At 59.7% G+C, this 22,166-nt stretch overlaps 1 protein-coding gene and 1 long non-coding RNA gene across 11 annotated transcripts in view; one reads left to right on the top strand and one right to left on the bottom strand.

Moving 5' to 3' along the window:
• Positions 1 to 1,012: 1,012 nt before the first annotated feature.
• The window catches only part of NOL4L (nucleolar protein 4 like), a 126,954-nt gene continuing 105,800 nt past the window's right edge, over positions 1,013 to 22,166 (bottom strand). For 9 of the 10 annotated variants that reach the window (XM_042980646.1, XM_042980651.1, XM_042980647.1 and 6 more), the window contains 6 exons: positions 13,453 to 13,730; positions 11,244 to 11,429; positions 10,971 to 11,162; positions 10,568 to 10,690; positions 10,048 to 10,249; positions 1,013 to 5,647 (listed from right to left, as the gene is read on the bottom strand). In XM_042980646.1, the coding sequence (XP_042836580.1) occupies positions 5,427 to 5,647; positions 10,048 to 10,249; positions 10,568 to 10,690; positions 10,971 to 11,162; positions 11,244 to 11,429; positions 13,453 to 13,730 (1,202 nt within the window). In that variant the 3' untranslated portion in view covers positions 1,013 to 5,426. The remainder of the gene's footprint in view (positions 5,648 to 10,047; positions 10,250 to 10,567; positions 10,691 to 10,970; positions 11,163 to 11,243; positions 11,430 to 13,452; positions 13,731 to 22,166) is intronic. The other variant, XR_006215519.1, reaches the window with a different exon arrangement.
• On the top strand, positions 13,737 to 15,659 carry LOC122237228. The gene is made up of 3 exons (XR_006215522.1): positions 13,737 to 13,865; positions 14,438 to 14,650; positions 15,111 to 15,659. It is a non-coding gene; the product is annotated as an uncharacterized LOC122237228 (long non-coding RNA).

Below are 22,166 nucleotides of genomic sequence, written 5' to 3'. Positions count from 1 at the left end.
GTGCAGTGTCTTTCAACTATTGTCCCCTCTCTTTTCATCTTTTTTTTTTTTTTTTTTTTTTTTTTGAGAGAGAGAGAGAGAGCACAAGCGGGGGAAGGGCAGAGGGAGAGAGAGAACCTTACGCAGGCTCCACATTCGGCACAGAGCCCGACATGGGGCTTGATCTCACGACCGTGAGCTCGTGACCTGAGGTGAAATCCAGGGTCGGATGCTTAATCGACTGAGCCACCCAGGTGCCCCCCCTCCTTTTTTAATGTATTTTATATATTAGAGTTTTATACAGAATTTCAGCTTTTAAGATTCTTCTACCATTACAAAATATAAATGTTTTAAAAACTGTCACGTGTGTCTGTCTCTGTACGCACACACACACACACATTATAACAGTAAAACTGACACTTATGCTTGTAATTCAGAATTTTTTTAAGAACTCATGACAGGTTAGCCCCAAGCCATATTCCTGCAAGTTTTCCTCCAGGGTTAGCCTAAATGATCTATGTAGGATGAAAAAAAGACTGCGCACAAGTAAACTGCCCTTTTCCCTTAAGGTGGGATTGGGAGTTTGGGGTCGAGTCGGACGTCAAGTGCAGAAGGTTCAGGATCAGGGATGGTGTTTCCTCAGTTTTCCAAGCCAGCACTTAGCGGGTCCAGTCCGTGTGAGTTTGGTCTCGGCCGGCGAAGAGCTGTGCGCCGGGGTGAGGGCAGAGGCCGCGTGTGAGGGACCTTGCGGGGTGACTGGTGTGCACCCCCGGGAAGGTGCCTCCCGCACCGGACACCTGATGAGTACCAGTAAGGTTCGTTTCCTTCTCTTTCTGACGGGCTGGCTGTTGAAAGGACAGGATTATTTGTTCGAGAACAGTTGACTGAGGGCCTGCGGTGGTGGGCTAGGGCGTGGGCCGGGAAAAGGTGGTCTCCTAGCAGAAGGGCATGTCTGTCGGTACCGAACTAGATTTGCGGGAGAGAGTCGGCTGGCAGGGCTGTTGAGAGGACACGGTGGGAATGAAGCGTCTGATTTGTTATTCAGTGTTTATTAAGTAGATTCAGTCTTATATATGATATACAGATTCAAAAGAAAAGGGATTCCACATACTTATGAAATCAGTGCATTTAGCAAGTAATACCATGGAGATAACAGCTCGATTAACAGCTCATTGGTCTTTTGTTAAGTGAGGGAGAGGGACTTGGCCTGTGCTAGTCATTCCACAAACAAAACAGAATTTAGTTGCATCACATAAAGAAGACACAGTCTAAGAATTAAAATATTAAGCCACATTTACTGGAAAAAACTCACTATATAGAACACAAATAATTTTTATAGAGCGTTGAGGAGGAAGTCCTCACCTGCTTAGAAGAGCCACGTTAAGTTGCATAGGTGCATATCTGTAAAAATATAATTTAGAGGTGTAGCCATTGATTAAGTAATAAAGAGTCACCTTTAAAAGTTGGTGCCGCCCGCCGTTTGTCTCAAGTGCCATATGCTTACCGTCTGGAGCCCCCTGCCCCTCCTCAGAGGGTGATGCCTCGCGAACAAGCTGCCTCCAGGGGAACCCTGAAGAATGTTTGTACCATCTGCACTGGCGAGTCCTAAAACCTCATCTCGGATGGGGAACTTGCGCTCTTCCGAAACATGTCTAAATTATGCCAGAGGATTGACAGCCTCTTGGGTCGTCCCTGAATCCTGGGCGGCTTGACCCTGAAGGTCACAAGGGTCATCTTGACCTCCCCACTTCCCGGGCTGCTGGAAGAACTACACCGGCCCACAGCCCTGCAGTCAAGTCCTGCTCGCGCTCTCCGAGAGGCCACGTAGGTGCCCCGCCGGCAGCCTCTGGGAAGTGTCTGCTCTGACCCCTGCTCCTCAATGGACCACGTGACAGAGGCCTGTGGGCCATCTGGCGCACGGAGATTTTTCTGAGCTTAGAAAAGTATTTTTCAGCAAATCTGAGTTCTATGTGGCGTAGGGTTTTTGCTTTTGTTTTTAGGTGGAAACACAGGTAAAAAGTGAGAGGTTTTTGTTTTGTGGCTTTGCTAAGCAGATGAGCTTAGTGAGGTGCCCCTTCCTCCTCAAGAGCGAGTCTTGCGGAACACACAGGGACGGGGGCATCTGTACATGTAAACAGTACACTTTCACTGAGTCCAAAATTAGGAGCAAAAATACAAAGGTTCACATTGGTCTTAGGTAGATACAGGCGAAAAAGGATTGAGCTGTTTAGCTCAGAAACAACAAAAACAAAGTTTCTAAAGCACCACTAAATTATATAAAAATCAGACCATGGACGGATTGAAACTGGTATTCTGGTGAAATACTTTACTATCTTGTAAAAAGTTTTACAAAAAATTACAAATTAAAAGTATCAACCCTCTGAGTTCAAAGCAGCATTTTGAAAATGAACTGGTAGTTAATCCTGTAACCACCCCTGGAGTCGTAAGTGGCCCTTGGGAATAGGGATGGCCGGGTTCCACCTGTTTGAAATCCTTGAAAACCCTGCTCGCCCCCTTCGGTCCCCCTCCCCCTCAACACTGCCCTTGGGTATAAACTGTCCTGGAGGTGATGGTAAAATGAATTTCAGATGGGTCACACCATTACTGGTCGTCTAGTTATCCACCACTAAGACCAAATTCCCATTTCTCCTGATTCTACTCTTCTGCTGGGATTAGCCCCCTGCAAAGACTCTGGAATTGGTGTATTCTAACTCTTGAGTTACCTTCTGGCTTAGGATCCCCCATGATGAATCTGCGCCCCCAAGGCCCTCCGTCAGAATTTCAAATGGCTGCGGGGCAGGGCCTTGGAAGCTCCCTTTAGGAGAAGGCAGTCCCTGGGGTGCGGGTGGGGGTGAGGGTGAGGGTGCGGGTGGGACGGCAGGGACGGCAGTGAGCTAGGTCCAGCCGAACCAGCTCTTTGGTGCCCTCCAAGTCAGGAGTGGGGAGGGGTTGAAGCTGCATCTTTGAAAAACAAACGCAAAACAGAACAAGGTCCCTGACTGAACTAGCTAATGGAGTCCTGTTTCCACACAGTGACTTGCTCCTGATTTTGCCATGACCAGGGCTTCAGGCATAGCTTCACGGAGGGGCCCACCCAAGCGGTGGGGTCACCGTGACAGAATCCACTGTCCCGGAGGCGCCGCGGGGAGCCCCGGTGGGCCTTCACCACGAGCACCCGGGGCCTTCCTCTCACACGAGTGTGCCTGCGCTCTTGCCCAGTGGTAAGGCAGGCCGAGGTGGCCGGCTGAGGAGAGCCGACTTCCAACTGGAGCTTATGCTGATCTTTAGCTCTAATCCCTTGCGTGTGGGTGGCGGCTGCAGCCCCTCCCAGCCTGCCTCTCTCCTGTCTGTGAGAAAAGCGCACGGTGCCTGGCTTGGGTCCTGCCTCCGGGAGGGGAAATGACACGCAGTTGGTATCAAGAATTCTAAGGCGGCGATTGTCTCTGCCAGTTTTCAACTTTAGGATTTTCACAAATTGCCTGGGGGAACGTTTTGCAAAAGACCTGCTGATTACTTTGTAGTATTGTTCACTCACAAAAATAAATATTTACACAAATTGAACCGGGAGTAGCACTGAGCAGGTGGGGCTGGACATGTGGGTGGCCGGGTTGGGGGACAGGCCTCGGGCACTGGAGCTTGTGCTGTGCTAAAGGGGAGTCTCGGGTGTCCTGGCCCCAACCGGAGGCCAGGGGATGGGTCCGATGGAAGGCAGAGGTGCTGTGGCTGGGTAGGGCGTTGGAGGCCACTTGAGAGAGAAAAGACCACCCTGAACTGCTGGGGGCTGGAAGTAAGCAAGGGGCGGGGCGCGGGGCACCCTACCTTTCAGGGTTCCGGATCCAGGGCCCACAGCTCGGGCCTGGATCCGAGGTGTGTTGGGGCCTCCACGCTGGAGCCCCTCCCTGGCGCTCCTGAGGGTGGTCTGCCACTGGTGCCGGGAGGCGGTTGGCTGCAGAAAGCTGGTTTGGGAAGGGGCGCCTGCTCTGGGGTCGAGTGGCTCTCTGTGGCCGTCCTGGGGTCCACGCAGCCCTGGCTCCCCTGGGGCCTCTCTGCTCTGAGGGAGGAAAGGCAACAGAGGGCTTCTGCCGGCTCTGGGCAGGGGCAAGCAGCGGAGAGCTGCTGTCATGGCTACGGAGTGTTGCATGGAGAGGCCCCTTGGGCCTTCTGAGGTCTGGGTGAATCCCTGGTTTTAGCAGCACTGGTAGGTATTGCACTGAGCAAGAAGAAGTGCCTATCGGGGAGGAAGGAAACCGGGCCAGCCTTTTCTTTTTGTCCTTTTTCACACTCCAGGGATTACAGGTTTCTTCTAGGACTGGCCCCTTGACGAGAAGGGTGCGTCCTAGGTGAACCCAAGTGGCTTCTCCACTTCTGATGGTTCCTTTACTCCAACCACGGGGACGGAGGACGGGAGCTGCCAAGTCCAACCAGGGGCTCGCAGCTGCTTTTTCCTGTTTGGTGGCTACCTGACAGCTGAAGGCTCACCCTGAAGAAACAGGCCCTTCCTGGCAGGTATCTGAGGGCTCTGGGCCTGTGTGGAGAAGTGTTCAGACCTGGCTCCCTGGGGGCAGGTGCCCGCGAGCTGCTGCTCATGAGGGTCCAAGCCCTCTCTGGGCTCTAGCTCCTGGCCACCCCTCTGGACTTACCTCCCAGGCGGACACATGGTGTGGGGGAGTTGGGCGATAGATAGCCATTCAGAACAGGCTCAGGGCACATCCTGGAAAAAGCCCACGCTGGAGTGTGAGGTAGAACACAGGTGACCGTGTGACGGGGGCTTCTGTGGGATAGGGGTGGGGGAGCCATTTTTGCCTTTGCTTTGCGTTGGGTGTGGGCAAGGTCCTCCGGCTTGGCTGCGCGGCTTGGCTGTGCCGGGTGCTCAAGGGGACAGCCAGCCCGGCACCTGCCCCATCTCACCCTGCCCTGCCGTTCCCCCAGCCCGCGCCAGTGTAGTGATATGGAATGTTAGGTCACAGGGATACATCCTTCTGATCAGACAGACACAGACTGGCAATCTGTACAAACACAAAAGAATCCATTTTCAGAAAAATAAATTACTAAGGGGAGAGGAAGAAAGGGTCCACTTTGTTTTTCTCAATAAATATGCAATTCTGCTCACCTAAGACTTGAAAGGTAATTATCTGGGGGTGGGATTCTAACATCAGGGTCCACGAAGATGATTCTAAATAGAGCTGCGTCCCCAGCGCCTCGTCAGGGGAGCCCCAGCCCTTCCAAAGCTGCCCCATGGCCTCTTCCAAGCAGGTCAGAGCACCCGTGTGGTGAGATTCCAAAAAAAAGTGTCCTTGTGCCCAAAGTCGCAGGTGCTTGGCGTGTGGCTAGAAACCGCTCTTTTGGATCCCACCTCTTTCAAAAACCAAAATGTACCAAGTGGTGAGGCAGGAGGCCGGGCCGGGCCGGCCTCCTTCCCTAGGGTAGTGCGCTTCAGGTGCCGCGGGTCAGTTCTGCTGTAAAATGAGGTTTTCCAGTTCGTCCGCGGAGCGCAGCAGGAAGGCCGCGGACTCTCGGTAGCCGGCGATGAGCTGCCGCACAGCGCTGATCTCCGTGGGGCTGAGCTGGGCGGTGGGCATGGTCCTGCTGGTGCTGTTGCTGGAGGGCGTGGGTGTGGGCGTGCTGGAGGCGGTGGCGGCCCCGCCTTTCATGCTGAGGTCGGTGGGCCCTGTAGAGGGGAGAGTGTGGGTGAGGAGCAGAGGCAAAAGGGGAGGCGACACCTCCCATGGCACCGGAGGCCATCACTCTGTGTTGTCTTGGGGGCTTGCTGTGACTCAGGCACTTGGGCCTCTTGACGGGTGTATGCCAGTGCCCGGAATGGGGCTTGGTACCAGCAGACGAAACGTGGGCTTCTCTGTTAACCCTCAGGGCGATCCTCAAGGAAGGGGACCTCCTCGGTGACGTGGCGGGGGGGGGGGGGGGTGGGGGTGTGGGGGGGGAAGCAGAGACCTGGAGGTCGAGGTTTGCCAGAGATCACTTGGTGAATGTGGGCCCTCGGCTCTGCCTTTAGGGCAGGGTGGGACGTGGTGGGGGCACGGGCTTTACATCAGCCAGCGTGGGGCTCTGACCCTCGCTCCCCGGCCCGTCTCCCACCTGCACGGCTCTCTGGGGACCCTCAGGCGGACAGCGCTCCCCTAACGCGCACGTATCCCAGCTCTGGCAGCCGGGTGAGGGGGAGGCCTCAAGGCAAAGAACTGCCCTGCCTCTCTGCACTGTGGTGAAGCAGAGCTCCCCCTGGAAGAACGGCCGTGGGCTATCAGCGTCTGCGTGCGCCGGAGAGGTGTGCTGTTCCTCCCAGCACCGGGAGGCTGTCCGGGAGATGGTAAGCACCTTGCAGCAGGCACCCGACACCCTGAGAGGCACGGGTGTGTGGAAAGCCCTGGAGTCCAGAGTGGAGCCGCGCGGGTGCTCAGACCGGGGTGGGACTCCTGTCCAGGTGGAGAAGGCCAGGTGCCCTGCTTGGCTGTGGGAGAGGTTGAGGCCAGGCCGGGCAGATGGTGACGGTGCCTTGCGGGGGCGGGGTGCCTGGCACGGAGTGCCACATGGAGGAAGGTGCTGTGGGTGCTAAGCCTATTTCCGAGGAGCCGCAGAATCCCCCTTCCTCTGAGGAGGTGTTCTGTGCCTGAGCGAGGGGAAAGTCCATGCTGTGGGGCAGGTGTGCGAGGGCCGGAGTGGTCAGGACAGGACCTAGGGGTGCTATCTGGAGAAGGCCCCTTCACCCTCCAAATGGTGGCGGCAAAAAAGGAGCCTGAGGTTTTCTGAAACAGACGGGAGGATGTGAGGCAGGGGCCACCAGGCCCTGTCTCCTCTCTGCCTTTCCCAGGCTACTCCACGGGTGCCTGAATGCAAGGCCTGCTCTGCCACTCTGCAGGCAGCTCAACGTCCCTGAGCCTCGGAACAGGAGGAGGCTGCTGGGAGGCTGAGCCCTGCCTGGGAAACACTCCGCGTGGCCGTGAGCTGCCAGGCCCACTGGGAAAGGGCTTCCAGACAGGTTTGGCGGGGGGGCGGCTTTCTGAACGGGCTCCCAGGAGACCTGGAGGCTCCTGGGAGTTGAAAAGCATTCTTGAGAGGTGTTGAGTGAGAGGAGGAGGAGCATACCTGGAGCCTCCTCGGGGGGCCGTCTCCCTGCTCCTGCCTACCCACCCTCCACCCCGGGTGGTCTCACCCTGGCAGGCAGGCGTGTGAGGCTGTCCTTGGCTATCAGCCGTTTCCCCACTACCCCGTGGGTTCTGACGGCCAGCTTCACTCATTACTGCATCTGCAGTGGCACTTTTTATGCTGCTGCAGAGAGAGAGATGGACAAGCTCCAGTCTGTGGAGACGTCGTGCCTGGAAGTGACCTGCTGGTTGACACTGGAAGCTGGACCTGCTGCTAAAGGAAGCTGGTGCAGACCGAGTGGGGGGGAGGGGCCACCTGTCCCACGGGCTGCTTCCTCTTTGACCGGAGCACGTGGACATCAAGAAGCAGGTCCTTGGAACTGGCTTGCTAAGGACTGTCCTTGGAATTGAGAGTCAAGGGAGCAGCTAAGTCTGTTCAAATGAAATGCAGGAGGAAGAAGCAGGGCTGTGAGTTGCTGGAAACAGCAGCCAAGCAGGTGGTGGACTCCCCTGTTGTTGGCCAGAGGGCTGCAGGGGACAGGTAGGGGGCAGGGGCGCCTCCGCAGACTCCTGGAAGCTGCAGGGCTGCCTCCGGGCCAGGGGAGGGTTGGTTTCCCCTGGAGCGGCTCCCAGTCTCTTCCAGACAATGAAGGCCAGAGCCGCCTGCCACAGTTGGTGTGACCGGGCCCTGGGGTTCCTCTCGCTCCCATTGCCGAGCCTTGTCCTCTTATCTCTCTTGGACAGTAGCTAGAGCCCAGAGAGGAGAATGTCCCTATTTCCTGCAGCCAGTCTGCTCTGGAGCCATCCTCCCACAGGCGCTAGTGCTGACACTCAGGTGTGGTTGCTGGAGGGGCAGGAGTGGGCATGAGATGCCCAGCACCCCAGGAGAGGGGGCCAAGCGGATGTTATCTAAGCTCATTTGCATCTCCCGATGACAACCTGATGAGCAACTCGAGGAGCTCCGAGCGGCTAACACATCGCCCTGCCAAGGCACCGGTCTGACTGAAGGGTCCCTTGCAGGGCTGGCTGCTGCCGGGGAGGGCGGGAGGGCTGGGGCGGCTGCTTGTGGACAGCTGCTGGACTCCAACCCAGTGCTTGCAGGGCATGTGCTGCCCCAGGCCGGGAGGTAAATGAGCAGAGCTCTGCTACAGTGACCTCGCCACCCACCTCTAAGGAAGGAGGGTGCATACGGAAGGGAACGGAGGCCCCGGGAAGCACAAAGGGCAGAGCCAGTTGCCTCCCTCAAAGGAAGATCTGGCTGCTGCTGGAGCCTCTCTGGCAGGTGTGAATAGGGCGCAGAGGGGAGCAGGCCCAGCGCCCTCCCTGGCAGCTGCAGCCCGGAGACGGGTCACGCTGCATGGACCAGGTCGGGGCTTGTCACCATAGCCTGCTGCCTGGAAATGACTGGGCCTCACGCTCCTCATGTATATCTAGGGGGGTCCTAACTTCTCTGCCCTGGGGCCTGTCTTCAGATACTCTAATAGGGTCCCTGCTCAGGGGTCAGATGGCTCTTCTTCCTGGAAGAAAAGCCACCCTTCTGGGACAGTGGTCCCACCTCTCACTGGGGCTGGCCACTCCGGCTTCAGCTTCAGGGATTAAGGCCAGGCAGCCTCTTATTTTAGGTTAAGAGGCATTAGGAAGGGATGAGAAGTTAAGCCCAGGCAGGAATCTTCCGGGGACCTGCACACACTTCCTGGTGGCAGGGGGCAAGGTGAGCGGAGGGGGCTTGGGCTTCCTGCCGTGGGTACGGGCCAGCCCCTCCCTTGCTGCCCGGGAACGTTGAGGGGTCTCCTGAAGCCAAGGACAAGGGCTTGAGAGCAACTCTCAGGCACGTTCAGCCAAGACCTAGAACCAAAGTTCCCTGGCCTATGGGCAGTACTTTCCTCCAACCTACTCCTCAAGCAACTTGGGGTCACCCTCAGTTCTCCTCCTCCCCCCTCTGGCTTTGAAGGACCCTCACTGCACACAGCCGCTGCCTCCTGCCCTTCTGATTCAGATCTCACCACGAAGACAGAGCAGAGTTCACAGCCCTGCTTTGCTTAAAACCTATCAGTGGCTTCCACCGCATACACAACCAATTCCAAGCACCCAGCCCTGAGGTCACCGCCCCCCCCAACCTACTCCCCTCTCGTTCCCCGAGGCCGCCAGGCTGCTCTCCACCAGCCGAGTCTGCTCTTCCCCTGCTGCTCCCACCCCGGCTTCAAGTGGGGCCCAGCGTGAATGGGCCTCAGGTCCCCACGCTAGTTCCCACTCAGGGTGATGCCTGACTCCACAGGGAGGTCTGCGTCTTCTCAGGGACCGTTTCTCCGATACTGGGCTATGTCCTGTCTGCATCAGAGGCCCCTGGGAAGTACTGCAGGGGCACCAAGGGAATCACCAGCTTAAGGGGTTGGAGTTGGGGGAACAGAGAGTTAACTGTCACCCCAGGTGACCTAGATGGGGCTCCTAGATGGGGCAGGGGCAAGGGCTGAGGCCTGGAGAAGGCGAGGACCTGCCCAGAGCCACTAGACAGCTGTGCAGGCCACAGCTGCTGAACTGGGCCATGCCCGGGCCTGATGCTGGCTCTGCTACCAACTCCGAGTGACCTGGGCCAGCGGCCACCTCGCCAAGCTCTGGTCACTGGGGGTAAAGCAGGTGTGTGGAGAGGATTCAAGTCAGAGCAAGACCTTGGCTGCAACTCAGTGCTTGCGATGGCCTGCGAGGAGCCGGAGCTGGGAGAGGCCCAGCAGCGCATCCAGTCGAGCGCTGGGGCAGCCTCCTCGGAGGCGAGAAAGGACTGGTATGCTCTGTTTTAACCAGCTGAGGTTTCCTCGCCGTCCAACCTGAGGACTGGCCAAGACTGTGAAACGGGCGGGTGTCTGTGCCACGCGGCCTCTGCCTCCCCACCTGCCCTGCCCCCTTCTCCAGGCTGCGATACACACAGACCTGGGTTCTGGTCAGGGAGCCAGAGAGCCCGGGTCCCCCCACTCACCGTTACTGTGATTTCCTGTTTGGAGGGAGGCAGGGGGCTGCAGGTTGCTGCCCAAGGCCCCGTAACCGCGGTAACTGTAGTTGAGGCCGCCGTTGACATACACGGGGTCCTGGGAGTAGGAGGAGGCTGGCAGTGAGTAGGTGGAGTGGGTGATGGCTGCAGAGTCCCGGGAGTGCTGCTTGTCCAGGGCAATGGGCTCATCCTGCAGAGTGGGAACCGAAGGGTGCTTTGAGCTACGGGCCTCTGCTCATCTCTCTGGGGGGCAGATTGGATCCGTTCCTGCCTGGCTCAAAAACCCTCTCAGAGGCCGGGCTCCCGAGGTCTGTGAGGCCTGTGTGACCGGGCCCTCTGACTTTCCACATCTGCCCCACCTCATCTGCCCCACTGCAGCTCCGTCTGGGTCCCAGGAAGGCCTTTCCCTCTCTCCCTGTCCCCAGCTGTCTCCAGCATGACTGACGGTCACCCTCTCACCCCTGCCACGCCAGGAACAACGCCCGGGCAGCTGTGGGTAAGCAGGTACCTGGGAGGACTGGTAGATCTCCAGGCGCATCCTTTTGGCTGCTTTTCTCGTCTCGCTCTCGCAGGCTGCCGCCAGGATGTTTTCTGCCATGGCCGAGGTCAGGTGGGGAGGTGTGGGTCTCGTCTGCAGGCAGAACGGGGATGGGGCCGGTGCTGGGGCTTACCGAGACCCTGCCCTGGAGGTGGCTGGGACAGGGCTGGCGTGTGTGCTCCAGGACCGTGATCTATGGAACCGCGTAATCTTTCTGGGCCTCAGCTTCCCTCCTCTGAGAATCAGGGATCGTGGTTCCTGCTCCCAGGGGCATCGGGAGGGTCAAGGGGAAGTGTCTGGCCAGGGGGGCCACCCAGGAGTCCCCGGGGGGGTGGCGCAGAGGGAGCAGGTGGACCGGGGACGAGGGGCTCACCATCTCCATGCCGTTCTTCTTCATGCGCCGGCAGGACTTGAGGTATGTGCGGATGCGCTTGCGGGCCCGCTCCTGGAACTCGGGAAACTGCCGGCTGCAGGACTCGATGATGGCCTGGATCTTCTCCTTGGGCTGCTTGGAGATGGGCACCATGCGGTCCAGGTTCTCGTCCACAAAGAGACGCACAAACATCTGTGGGAGACACCGGCTGTAGGAAGGGCCGCCGCGGCTGTGGCCCCGGCCCCCACCCCGCCCATCCCTCACGGCGCTCACATTGAAGGCCTTGAGGCGCTCAGGGTCCATGCCCTCAGAGTCGTTCATCTTATCGTTGTCCTCGTGGTCATCGTGGTCGTCATCGTCGTCATCCGCCGTGGGGGCCCGGCCCACCGTCAGGTCCTCAGGGCAGCCACTGACCTCGGTCTTGATGGAATCGTAGCTCCCGGAGCTGTAAGGGGGCGACTGAGAGAGGGCAGGGGCCGGAGGGTCAGACCAGGCCCGCTCGTGGTCTCCGACAGCCACGGAGAGCTCGGGCACCGGGATGGTGAGCGCACCTAACCGCCGCGCTAGCCACAGTTTCGAGGTCCTGTGTCACTTCCCCTCTCCACTCCCTTCCTCCGTGAATGGAGATGCCCGGGGGCAGCAGCAGGCAGGGCAGCAGAGGTCTGGGCCCGTGTGAGTGCTCTACTCGGCGGCAGCGCCCACAGCGTGACCCGCCGCATCGTGTGAGGGATGGGCACTCGTGGGAAGGGTTCTCAGCCTCTTCTGCTTCTGCCAAGGCTGGCTCTGGTTTTGGGGTTTTCCTCCCCGATCCCCAAGGAGCCGCAGCCCGAGCCGGCAACCGAGCTGTCACACAGGCAGCAAGTAAGCGCCGTCTGTCAGGGAGGAGGAACAGACGGGCTGGGAGAGGGAACCAGCCAAGGCAACAGGTCCATCAGGCAAAGCGCATTCCCGAAACTCCTGGGCTGGGGTTCCCCTGTCTGCTGCCACTCCTGGGGAGACACCGTGAGCCCCATCACGGGGAGGGGGTGTGTGCAGAAAGGGGGAGTGGGAACCAGGCCCAGCTCCCCAGGTAGTCACCGTGTCGTTCAGCAGAGGAGGGACCCAGCTGCCTACTCCCACCCCATGAACACCTCAGAGAATAAGCCTCTTTTTGTGGGGATCACAGTTCTCGCTGAAGAACAAACGGATAAAGATGGACACTGACCGGCGCCCGGTCCTGCTGCGGCTGCGGCCACCAGGACTCTCTGTGACCATCCCACGGGAGATGTGACCCACCTCCCAGGGCCCCCGGCCTGGTGCCCAACTCTTGATCCACACACAGACTTTAACGGGCAGAGACACCTAGGTCCTCCGGCCGGGTCACGACAGACTCGCAGTGGAGAGTCGAAAGACCTTCCAGGCCCTGGGCCAGTCCCATTCCCAAGCTGCTCCTCGGCCAAGTCCTCTGCCAGGGCCAGGGGAGACAGAAACCGTGAGACACAAGCTGCTGGTGGCACGGGTGCTCCCATCTCACTTCCTCGGCCCACACACGTGGCCTGAGCTCACGGCGGCAAACTCCCCCTCTGCAGCTCTTTGCTCAGTGCAGGTGGCAGCTATGTCTGACCTCCGTGGCCTGAGCTCAGGCACACAGTGACAACCGAACACCCGCTCATCTGTACAGAACCTTCCCGTGAGACAGGCCATCAGAGGCAAGCACTGGCACCTGCCCTACGCCCTCTGCAGAAGAGAAAGGCCCAGGGAGGGGAGGGAAGCTGTGTAGGGGTACCCGGCTGGAGCGGAGGGGCGTAGGGCTCTGATGAGTCACCTCTGGCCCTCCTCCGGCCCCGGCAGGAGAAAACGCTCCTGCACAGAGAGAGTTCAAGTGCCCAGTGACGCACCGCACCACTGCAGGAGACCCCCGTGGCCCAGAGGCAGCAGGCGCAAGCGGAGGGGGGTGGGGCAGAAAGCAGGAGGGAGTTCCCGGTGCTGGGGGCACCTGTACGGGCCAGCCTTCCCTGGTGGCCACCCCCGCCTCCCATCAGCTTGGCCTACTGAGTTTCAAACGTTCACATCCCTGGGGCTTCAGAGGCCTCATTCTTTTTCCGCACCATCTGTAAAATGGGGACAGGCGTGCAGAGTAGCCGAGAAAGGTGGGGACTTGGTGCCGAAAGCGGCCACTTTGCTGCTGTAATTTGCAGCAGACTCTGTGCTGGGGGTTGAGGGAAATAGGCCACACGTCACCCGCTACCTTCATTAAGGTGGGGCCCACCCCTCTTTACAGATGGTGACACAGGCTCAGAGGAAGGAAGGCCTTGCTTGAGGTCACACACTGTGTGATTTCTTATTCCAGAGCCTTCCCAGGAAAATGACAGCAGCCACAGCCTCCTCCCTGACTTGGCGTCACAACTCTGGGGACACACAATGTCATTTCAGCCTCGTGCAGCCCTGACGTGTACAGGAAGCAGGGGGCTCACATCTCAGGCGGGCCCACAGCCCCACACACCTCAGGGGTGGTCTTCACCCCGTACTTGACGCGGCTCCGCAGTCCATCGGTGCCACAGCCGTCCGAGGGGTAGGATGGTGTGCCGAGTGCTGTGCCCGGCGGGAGCTTGTCACACAGGTTGATGGGCTGATCTTCGGAGGTGGCGGTGAAGTCCATGGGGGCCACGGCGCCGTTGCCATTCATCTCGGGGAAGGCGGGGTCGCCCTGCGTGCTGCTGGACGTGGATGGGTTCAGGGTGGAGGAGCCATTGCCGCTGCCACTCTCAGAGGAGGAGTCATCTGGAACAAGAGGCCTGGGTGTGAGGCTCCACCTCAGCCCCTCCTGCCCCCTAACGCGCCCTGGGGGACCGCGGCCACGGCAGCCACAGGGAATACTTGCCCCGTCTTGTCCTCACAGGCGTCTCTGAGCAAGAGGTGAGCCCTGCTGTCGAAGAGGCTAGCTGTGCCCCTGCCCGATGGAGGGACAGGGCCCCTCTGCCTGAAGCAGGCCATCAGGAGTGGAGCGCCCGTAGTGATCTCCTGCACTCCACACCCGTGACACCACATCCAGGCTCGAGGGAGGCCCAGCCTCAAGGGCCCGGGCCCGAGTGGCTGCTGCCTCAGGTCTGACCAGCCTGCTGCACGCCAGAGGTGCTTGGACACCCAGAGCTGGCTTGGGGCCTGACCGGCATCCCCCTCTTCCTCTAACTCGCCACTGCCCTGCCCCTTCACACCCTCTCCCCACAGTGGGCTCTCAGCTTCCTTCATCTGCCCAAGGAAAAAGGGATAATGCCTCCATTGTGACCTCCCCCCTCCTCCCCCAGTTACCCACTCTTCCCGCATGTGGGCCCTGCCGAGTCCTGGCAGCTTACACACAGACAGTGCCCCCCTCTCCCCCCAGAGCTGCCTTCTGTGCAAGGTCAGGTGGCCTTGGACATCCTGAGCCAGGGCTGCAGGCTCAGGGGGCTGCATTCCTGGCATCTCAATAGGCTGCCTCTGCTTTCCAGAGGTGACAACCCAACAAAGCTCTGCCGAGGGCGCCCCCTGCTGCGGAGAGCACAGTATTGCCTGGTGGACCTGGGAGGACAAACTTCAACTGAGGGGTTAGACATTTTCAGATAAAATTCCAGGCCCCTCTCCCCAATCCAGGCCCAGCCTCCTGCTTGATCAACTGAGACGGCGGAGGCCGAAGCAGGTTGAGCTCCCGGGGTCACGGCCAGGTGAGTACCGAGCGGTTCCCGGTGGCGCCCAGGTGCCCCCAGGGCTCCGCACCAGGACCCAGAGCTGGTGGGGGAGGGGGGAACTACAGTGAGCCTAGACCGCATCCCAGGCCACCCCCTTTCCCCAGGCCAGGGTCGCGCAAGACCCCACCCCCACTCTCCCAGCCAGCAGATTATGAAGATTTAGTCCCCGGGGCTGGGCATTGGGCACGCGCACCGCCAGAGCGTCCCCATGGCGACCGAGCGGCTCTAGCGCCCCAACCAATCGCTGGCCTCCCGGCTGCCCGGGGGCGGGGCCGGGCTGCCCATCAAGCAGCCGAGCCCGGGGCAGAGGGGGATGGGAAAGGCCGTGGTGAAGTGGCACCCCTCCCCCCCCTGGCTGCCGCAGGTCCCCTGGGCCAGGCTGCCCCTCCTTCTCCTCTTCCTCCGGGCAGCCACGGCTCCCTTCATCCTCCTGCAGGTCAGCTCCAGGCTCTGCTCAAAGCCGCCCCACAGCTCCCTGCTTGCTGAACGACACCCCAGAGTCCCTGTGCCTGCGTCCTTGCAACCTCCAGGACCTCACCACGCGTCCGCTGCCCCCCTCCTCCTCCATCACAGATGGGCCTGGTTTTCCTCCAGAAGGATCTCCAGCGACCAGAGCAGATGTTGGCGGAATGAACAAATTGCCCGGCAGTATTTACTGAGCACCTACTGCATGCCCGCACAGTCCCAGGCTGAGAAACAAAGTAACAATGACAACCAAGGTGCCAGCCCTCCTGGAGGGACAGATGCTCATTACCAAACCACAGGAAAGTGGCTGCCCTCCCTCCCTTCATCACACCCACCTCCACCCCACCCCTTTCCAGCACCAGCCTATTCTTGTTCCATAACCTTCCTGCTCTCCAAAGACCCCTGAAGACTATCCTCCAGACTCCCGCTGGGTGTGTTCTTAGTCCCCTGACTTCTGGAGTCCAGACCCCACCCTCCTGGCCACCGCGGGACCTCACATCTCCAGGCCTTTGCTTGGGCTCAGGCTCTGCTGCCTGCCTGCCATGTTGCTTCTAACTCAGAAAATTTCAGTCTACCTTCGAGGCCTGGCTCAATGCGGCCTCCTCAGGGCAGGCCTCCTCTTCCACTGTCCCTGGGAAGGAGTTACAGCCCAATGCCCGTCCTTCCTGGGGATACTTCGCGCCTCCTTTGCCTGGCCCAGGGTGAGTTCTGACGGCTGCCCACCTCCCACCTGTTGCCAGAGAAGCCCCCGCACATGCAGGAGCCTCTTCTGGAGCTGAGGAGCTGGAAGGCAGGGATGGGCACCCATACTGACTGATCACGTGAACCCCTGTTTGCTCTGGCAGGTGCCCATTCTTGGCCCACCTTATAGGTGAGACTTCACACCCTGGCATCATTCCTAATAGGCCAGCTGCTTGACCTTGGAGGGCTTTGGCTTCCTCTTCTGGAAGGAGGGGTTGATAGGAAGGCACCATGCTCTGCACACAGTGAGCCAACTGTCCCAACGCAGGGGCGTCAGGCCCACGGCCTCCTGCGGTGGTGCCACACCCCTGCACAGGCCCACGGGTGGCACCCCAACCACCTGCCTCTCTGACTAGGTTTCGTCGTGGGAGGACGGACCTCCCTTGCCCTACACCTATGGTGGAAGGGGGAAAGGGGATGCGTGCCTACTCCCAGCCTCCCACAGCTCAGGTGCATCCTTGCTGCTCGGCCAGACAGCCACAGGCACTGGCTCCGACTGCAACGCAGCACCCTCTTCCCAGTACTCCGAGGCTGCTCTCATCCAGTAAGGGAAGTGGCTGTGCAGGTGGGACCAGGAGGTGCCAGGAGTCCAGACCAGGCATCCTGAGTTTTTAGAAGAAACCGGAAATCTGCACCATTATGTAAATGTCCAGATTTTAAAATGTTAATGGCTGACTTACATTGTTTCCATTTTGAAAGACCTTGCCAAACCAAATGTGGTCTATCCATGCAATGGAATATTGTTCAGCCCTAAAGAGGAATGAAATACTGTCACACGCTACAACACGGATGAACTCCGAGAGCATTATGCTGAGTGAAAGAAGCCAGACACAACGGGACAAATACTGAATGAGTCCCCTTCCACCCAGTGTGTGGATTAGACACATGCATAGAGACAGAAAACGTATCAGGGCCTGGAGGAGGCGGGACAGGGAGCTACTGCTTAATGGATATAGTTTGGGGTGAGGAACACTGTATTTTAGAAATAACGGTGCTGGTTGCACAACACTGTCAATGTCCTTAATGCCGCTGAATTGTACGCTTAAAAATGGTTAAAATGTAACATAAGATTTTTATGTTATACATATTTCACCACAAAAGTCCCCCCAAAACCAAAAGAACCCCAAAACCTTGAGCAGGCCAGCGGGCCCCAGTTCACAAGCTCTGTTCCCACCTCCTCCCGCCACAGGCCAAGGCCCTCCCACCTCCGCACCTCGCCCGGGGGCAGGGAAAGCCAGCCACACACACAGCCCACCTCGAGCGTGTGCTCCCCCGTCATCCTGCCCGTCATCCTGCCGGGGCCACCCTCAACCCGCGTGCCGACCACCCGCAGCGCCACCCTCTCACGGACTGCCTCCCACTCGGGTCCATTTTTTGCCAACTGGAGAGGCCGTGGGTTTTAGGCAGAATGCAGAGGGGCCGTGTCACCTTGAAGATGCCACTTTACCTCCTTGAGCCTCGGTTTCCTTTCCAAATGCGTCTCCTGTCAGTAAACCAGGATGCATGAGGTGTAGACAATACTGGCGTAGAGAGTAGGCGCTAAAAAAGAAAAAGCTGGTTCTCTATGCCCCGCTGTCTTCCTGCATAACGCACCTGCTTCCTACACACAGGGGCTCCGGAGGGCCCGCCAGAGCCCGGCCGGGTGCGAAATCTGAGGTGGGCCAGGGAGGAGGAGGGGGAGGCCAGTGCCCGCAGGATGCTCTTCCCACCCTTGTCCCTTCCCTGCCTGAACACTTCCTGGTGTCAGGCCCATGAGGGGCACTGGGGACTCAGCAGTGAAAAGAGAGGGTGGTCGCTGTCCTGGCGACTCATACTCCAGTGAGCAAAAAACCAGACCCAGGGCTCCAGAAGAGACTGGGCCCCAAAAAGACAGTCGTGAGCTTTCTGGCCCTTGAGCCCCGACGGCAGAGCCCCATCTCCAGAACTCCTCCCAAGGAGGGAGGGACACCAGGAGGGAGGGAAGGAGGGAAGGCTTTTTGTAAGAAGCAGCCCATGGAAGAAGCCTCACTGGAGGAGGCTGAGAAGGCCCTGGGACTAAGGAGAAGGCCCCTGACCCTGGTGGGGGCAAAGGTGCTGCTGGGGAGGGGGTAAGTGTATCCATCCGTCAGCGCCCCCCCCCACCCCCCGCCCAGGCAGCAGCAGCTGCATGAAAGGAGTTCAACCCCCTAAGTGGAAGCCAGACTCCCTCCAGAGGGGGCCCCTTGCTGCCACCCACTGCAGCTGTGCCAGCTGTGTACCTTTTCACTTGCTGTTCCCTCTTCCGACACTCTGTCCCCAGCTGCCTCTCCCCCTCAGGGATTTGCTTCAAGGTCACCTTCTCAGTAAGACCTCCCTGCCCCCGCTCTGACAGGCTGACCCCTTTACCTACTTTTTCCAGACCATTTTAATCACCTTCTGACATACTACGTACGTCTGTGGCCTGTGCCCAGCACCCCTTCCCCACGTAAGCTGCCCCAGCCCAGCAGACCCAGGGTCAGCAGGGCTGTGCTGGGTGGGCCCAGATCACTCCCGCCTCTCCAGAACCCGTACCCCTTCCTCTGGGGGAGGGCACCCCGAGTCTTCCAGGGGAAGTACGTGCCCCACGCCTGGCCAGTCGGCACAGCCCATCCCGGCGGTCAGTGGGCATGTGACCAAGCTGGACCCGTGAAAGTCAATCCTGGGGCTCTGGCTGAAATGTTTGGAAAGAAGTGCTCCCCCAAGCCCCCAGGGCTGCTGAACCCGTTTGGCAAGGCTGAATAGCTGTCAGGAATAAATCCCCCTTATATCCATCCTTGCCTAAAGCCAAAGAAGAACCTAGACTTTTCGGTTACAGGAGCCAACAGTTTCCTTACTGGGGAAGGTAGCCGGAGTCTCTGAGTGATCCACAATCCTCCCTCTGGGAGGAGCCCAGGGACTGGAGCCCAAGCCAGGCTGTCTCCTCACTGTGGCCCACCACAGCCCCACTGGGTCGGTCCCCCTAGCTCAGTCCTGAGGTGGCTGGTACCCGCAGGAAGGGCTGGCGGCAGCCCCCGCCCCCGAAGCGCCTGGCACCGTTTGGGGAAAGAAGGAACAGAGAGAAGCGTCAGCACCCCAGGCTGAGGCAAGCTGGGTTCCGGTACGGTCCCAATTCTTCCCTTCTCCCCACTCCCTCCAAAACAGTGTGATTTAAAGGAGATACAGGCACGTATTCAAACGCGTGCCCGAATGAGGCCGGCGGGGCCAGGGCAGGAGCAGGTGCAGGCCTCGCTGTCTCCCGACCTTGGGCACAGCCCGCCTCCTTGGCTCCTCTTATCTGCAGTCCAGGGAGTTGCCGCTGACGCCCTGTTGGGCTCTGACACTTTATGACCCTGTGAAAGAACCCAGCTGGCCCCAGGGGCAGCAGGGGCCCTGACACACGGGGTGTGGGAGTCGGGCCCTCCAGGGCGCAGGCCTCCGGCCATGGGTCTCCCCGGGCGGACACGTGTTCTGGTCCAACCCGTCCCAGACCTGGCCGGAAGTGACCCTCTTGTGTCTACCCGGTCCTCGTCCGTGCTGCTGTGGCAGGACGGGCATCCCACCCAAGGCCAGGCCGCCGGAGCCTAGAACAGCGCCAGCGGGGTGAGACTGCCCCCAGCCTGTGACTGTGTGTGAACAACAGACAGAAGGGCGCCCTGAGTGGCCGCAGGGGAGCCGCTGGGGGGTGCACCCCTTCTGAACGTTTCCACAAAGCCAGGCCTCCCCGGCTCTGGCAAAGGACACCTCCCCGATTCGGGCAGGACGTGGAGCCCACCACCTGTGCCCGGAACGCCTCGGGCAGGGAAGGGCCGAGGTGCCCATCTATTTAACGTGGGGCGATGTGCTGCTATTCCAATGGGGGAATTAGCGATGAATGGGGGAAATTGTTCCTCCCTCTGTCCCGTCTCCAGAAGGAGACAAAAACCCCTTTTACCTCGGCAAACAATGCCCTTATGTGGGCGCCAGCACCCCGCAGCCCGCACAAGCCCGGCTCTGTGCGAGCCGCCAATCGCCACACCGGGCTCTGGGGCCGCAGCCAGCGGCACCCTCTCCCAGTGGGTGACCCGCACCAGCTCCCAGGGCGGGCTGGGAAAAGGTGGGAAGGTACCCCACCACTGAGACCACGGGCCGGGCCTGTGGCCGCGCCACCCGGCATGCCCAGCGCGGGCTGCCTTCTGCGGCCAGAGGGGCGGGGGCTGAGGCCCCCTCCTCCGTGGGCTTCTGTCACAGCAGCGGCCAGGAGGGGGAGAGGAGGGGGCATCGATAATTCACACACAAAAGAGCTGGGCTGGGGGGAGGAGGGGGGTAGAGGGCTGGAGCCGGCAGCCCCACCGTGGGCCGGGAGGAGTAGACACCAGGGCAGGCGCAGGGAGTCTGCAGAGCCGGCCCTTCCTCCTCCTCCGCCCGCGCTCTGAATTTGGGTGTGCACCTCACCAGGGCCGGTCCCCGCCTGCTCTGACAAAGGCCAGTGGCCTGGGCCATGTTTACATGATGCATAGTTCCCAGGAGCACCAGGCTCCTGGCAGGCTACCCTGCTCTTCCTCCCGGAAGGAAGGGGGAGGGCCTTGGGGTCAAACGGGGGACACAGAGGAGTTGGACCAGGCGGTCTTGCTGGGATCCCACCATCCTGGGTGACAGGGCCACACGGGGTGCCCGCCCCGCGGTCTGGCCGTCAGGCCCCCGGCTGCCCACCGAACTGTCCCTTTGAAGCATCCCATCCCACCCTTGTGGTTCCAGGGGCAGGCCGGCCCCTGTTCCCCACCATGCTCCCCACCGGCCTCCACTCTTGCCTCCTAATGCCCCGGACCCAGGGACGCCGGCACCTCTACTCCACAGCATCGCCATCCCGCCCGGCCTTTTGCAGGTCGTTCCTTAGGCAGGCACCGACGCCCGGGCCCTCAGAGACTAGAGCAGTGCTGTCCAATAGAAACAGAATGTGAGCCAGCCATGGACTTTCCCGTTTTCTAGTAGCCACATTTAAAAAGTGAAAAGAAACAGAGAGAATGAATTTTAATAATCTATTTTATTCAGCCCAATATAGTCAAAATCTTATTTCAACAAGGAGTCAATACTGTGTTAAAACTGAGCTATTTTACATTCTTTTTTCGTACGACGCCTTTGAAACTCAGCGTGTATTTCACACACACAGCACACCTCAGTTTGCAGGAGCCTTTCTAACAGCCATCTACAGCCATAGTATCAGACAGCGCAGACCTAGATTTCCCCCTCAAACTGAAATCCTGTCTCTCAGTGCAGGAGCCCCTAGTGAGGTGTCTGACCCACAGAGGAGTTGGGTCTTGGGGGCAGGGGGCCGGAGCAGGGCTGGCATCAGGGCACTGGGGACGGGTGCCACCTTCAGTGGGGGAGATACTAAGTGTCAGGCGCCAGGCACACTGTTCCCGATCTGCGCAAGCACCCCACGGCAGGCATCGGGGAGGAACCAGGGGCTCCCCGAGGCGAGTCATCGGCGATCACACCGCGTGTGTGGCAAAGCCCAGACAGGCCCCCGATTTCCCAAGGCACCTGCCCTCTTTCTCCTCTAGGCCTCCATTTGCCCATCTGTACCGTGGGACGGTCCCCACCTCTGCCGCCACCCCACTTCCTTCGGCTTCTCCCCCAACACGCACTGGTCAGGTATGCCCAGTGGGAGGTGCTCCCGCTATGGACAGGCTGGGTCTGTGTCTTCCCAGGTCTGACATCTCCCTGGCCCCACCCTCCAGGTCAAGCACGGGCAGTGAGAAATCCATGCTAACTCAACATACAAAGCTCCAGCCAATATGCCCACTGCACCCCTACCACCCCCCCTACCAAACAAATCGTGTGTTCTGAGAGCAAACAGAGCCACTTCAGGTGACCATGTGTGGATGATTCACGGGGCAGGGCCCGGGCCCCAAAGCCTGTGCGTGTGTGTGTGGCATCTGAGGGCCCTGGAAGGTCCTCCACCAGCCTTCCCGGAAGCCGGCCTGGGTTCGGTGCACCTCAGTCCTTAGGTCAGAGTGATGACGCCACCATGGCTCCGGTCACTTCCTGGTTCCCGAGAAAGCTGCCCTTCGACAGGCTGGGGTGGCAATGCCTCTCTTGCATGGCCCCCACCCACCCTGGGTATGCTCTCCAGCACAGCAGGGCTGTGTCTGCAGAGGGTCAACGGGGAACTGGGGTCTAACGCATCCTAGACCGAGGGGCAGGAGCAGCAGGACGGCTCTGATCTCCCCGACAGGCCGGCAGATGCAGGCTAATCTCCCAGGGGTGTTGGGGGTGGGGGTCGCCCTCTCCCTTAGCAGGTCAACCTCACCACCCCAGGCCAGGGAGCCTG

The sequence above is a fragment of the Panthera tigris genome, chromosome A3 (genome assembly GCF_018350195.1).
Source record: "Panthera tigris isolate Pti1 chromosome A3, P.tigris_Pti1_mat1.1, whole genome shotgun sequence".
Lineage (NCBI taxonomy): Eukaryota > Metazoa > Chordata > Mammalia > Carnivora > Felidae > Panthera > Panthera tigris.
This window is presented reverse-complemented; position numbering and strand designations above follow the sequence as displayed.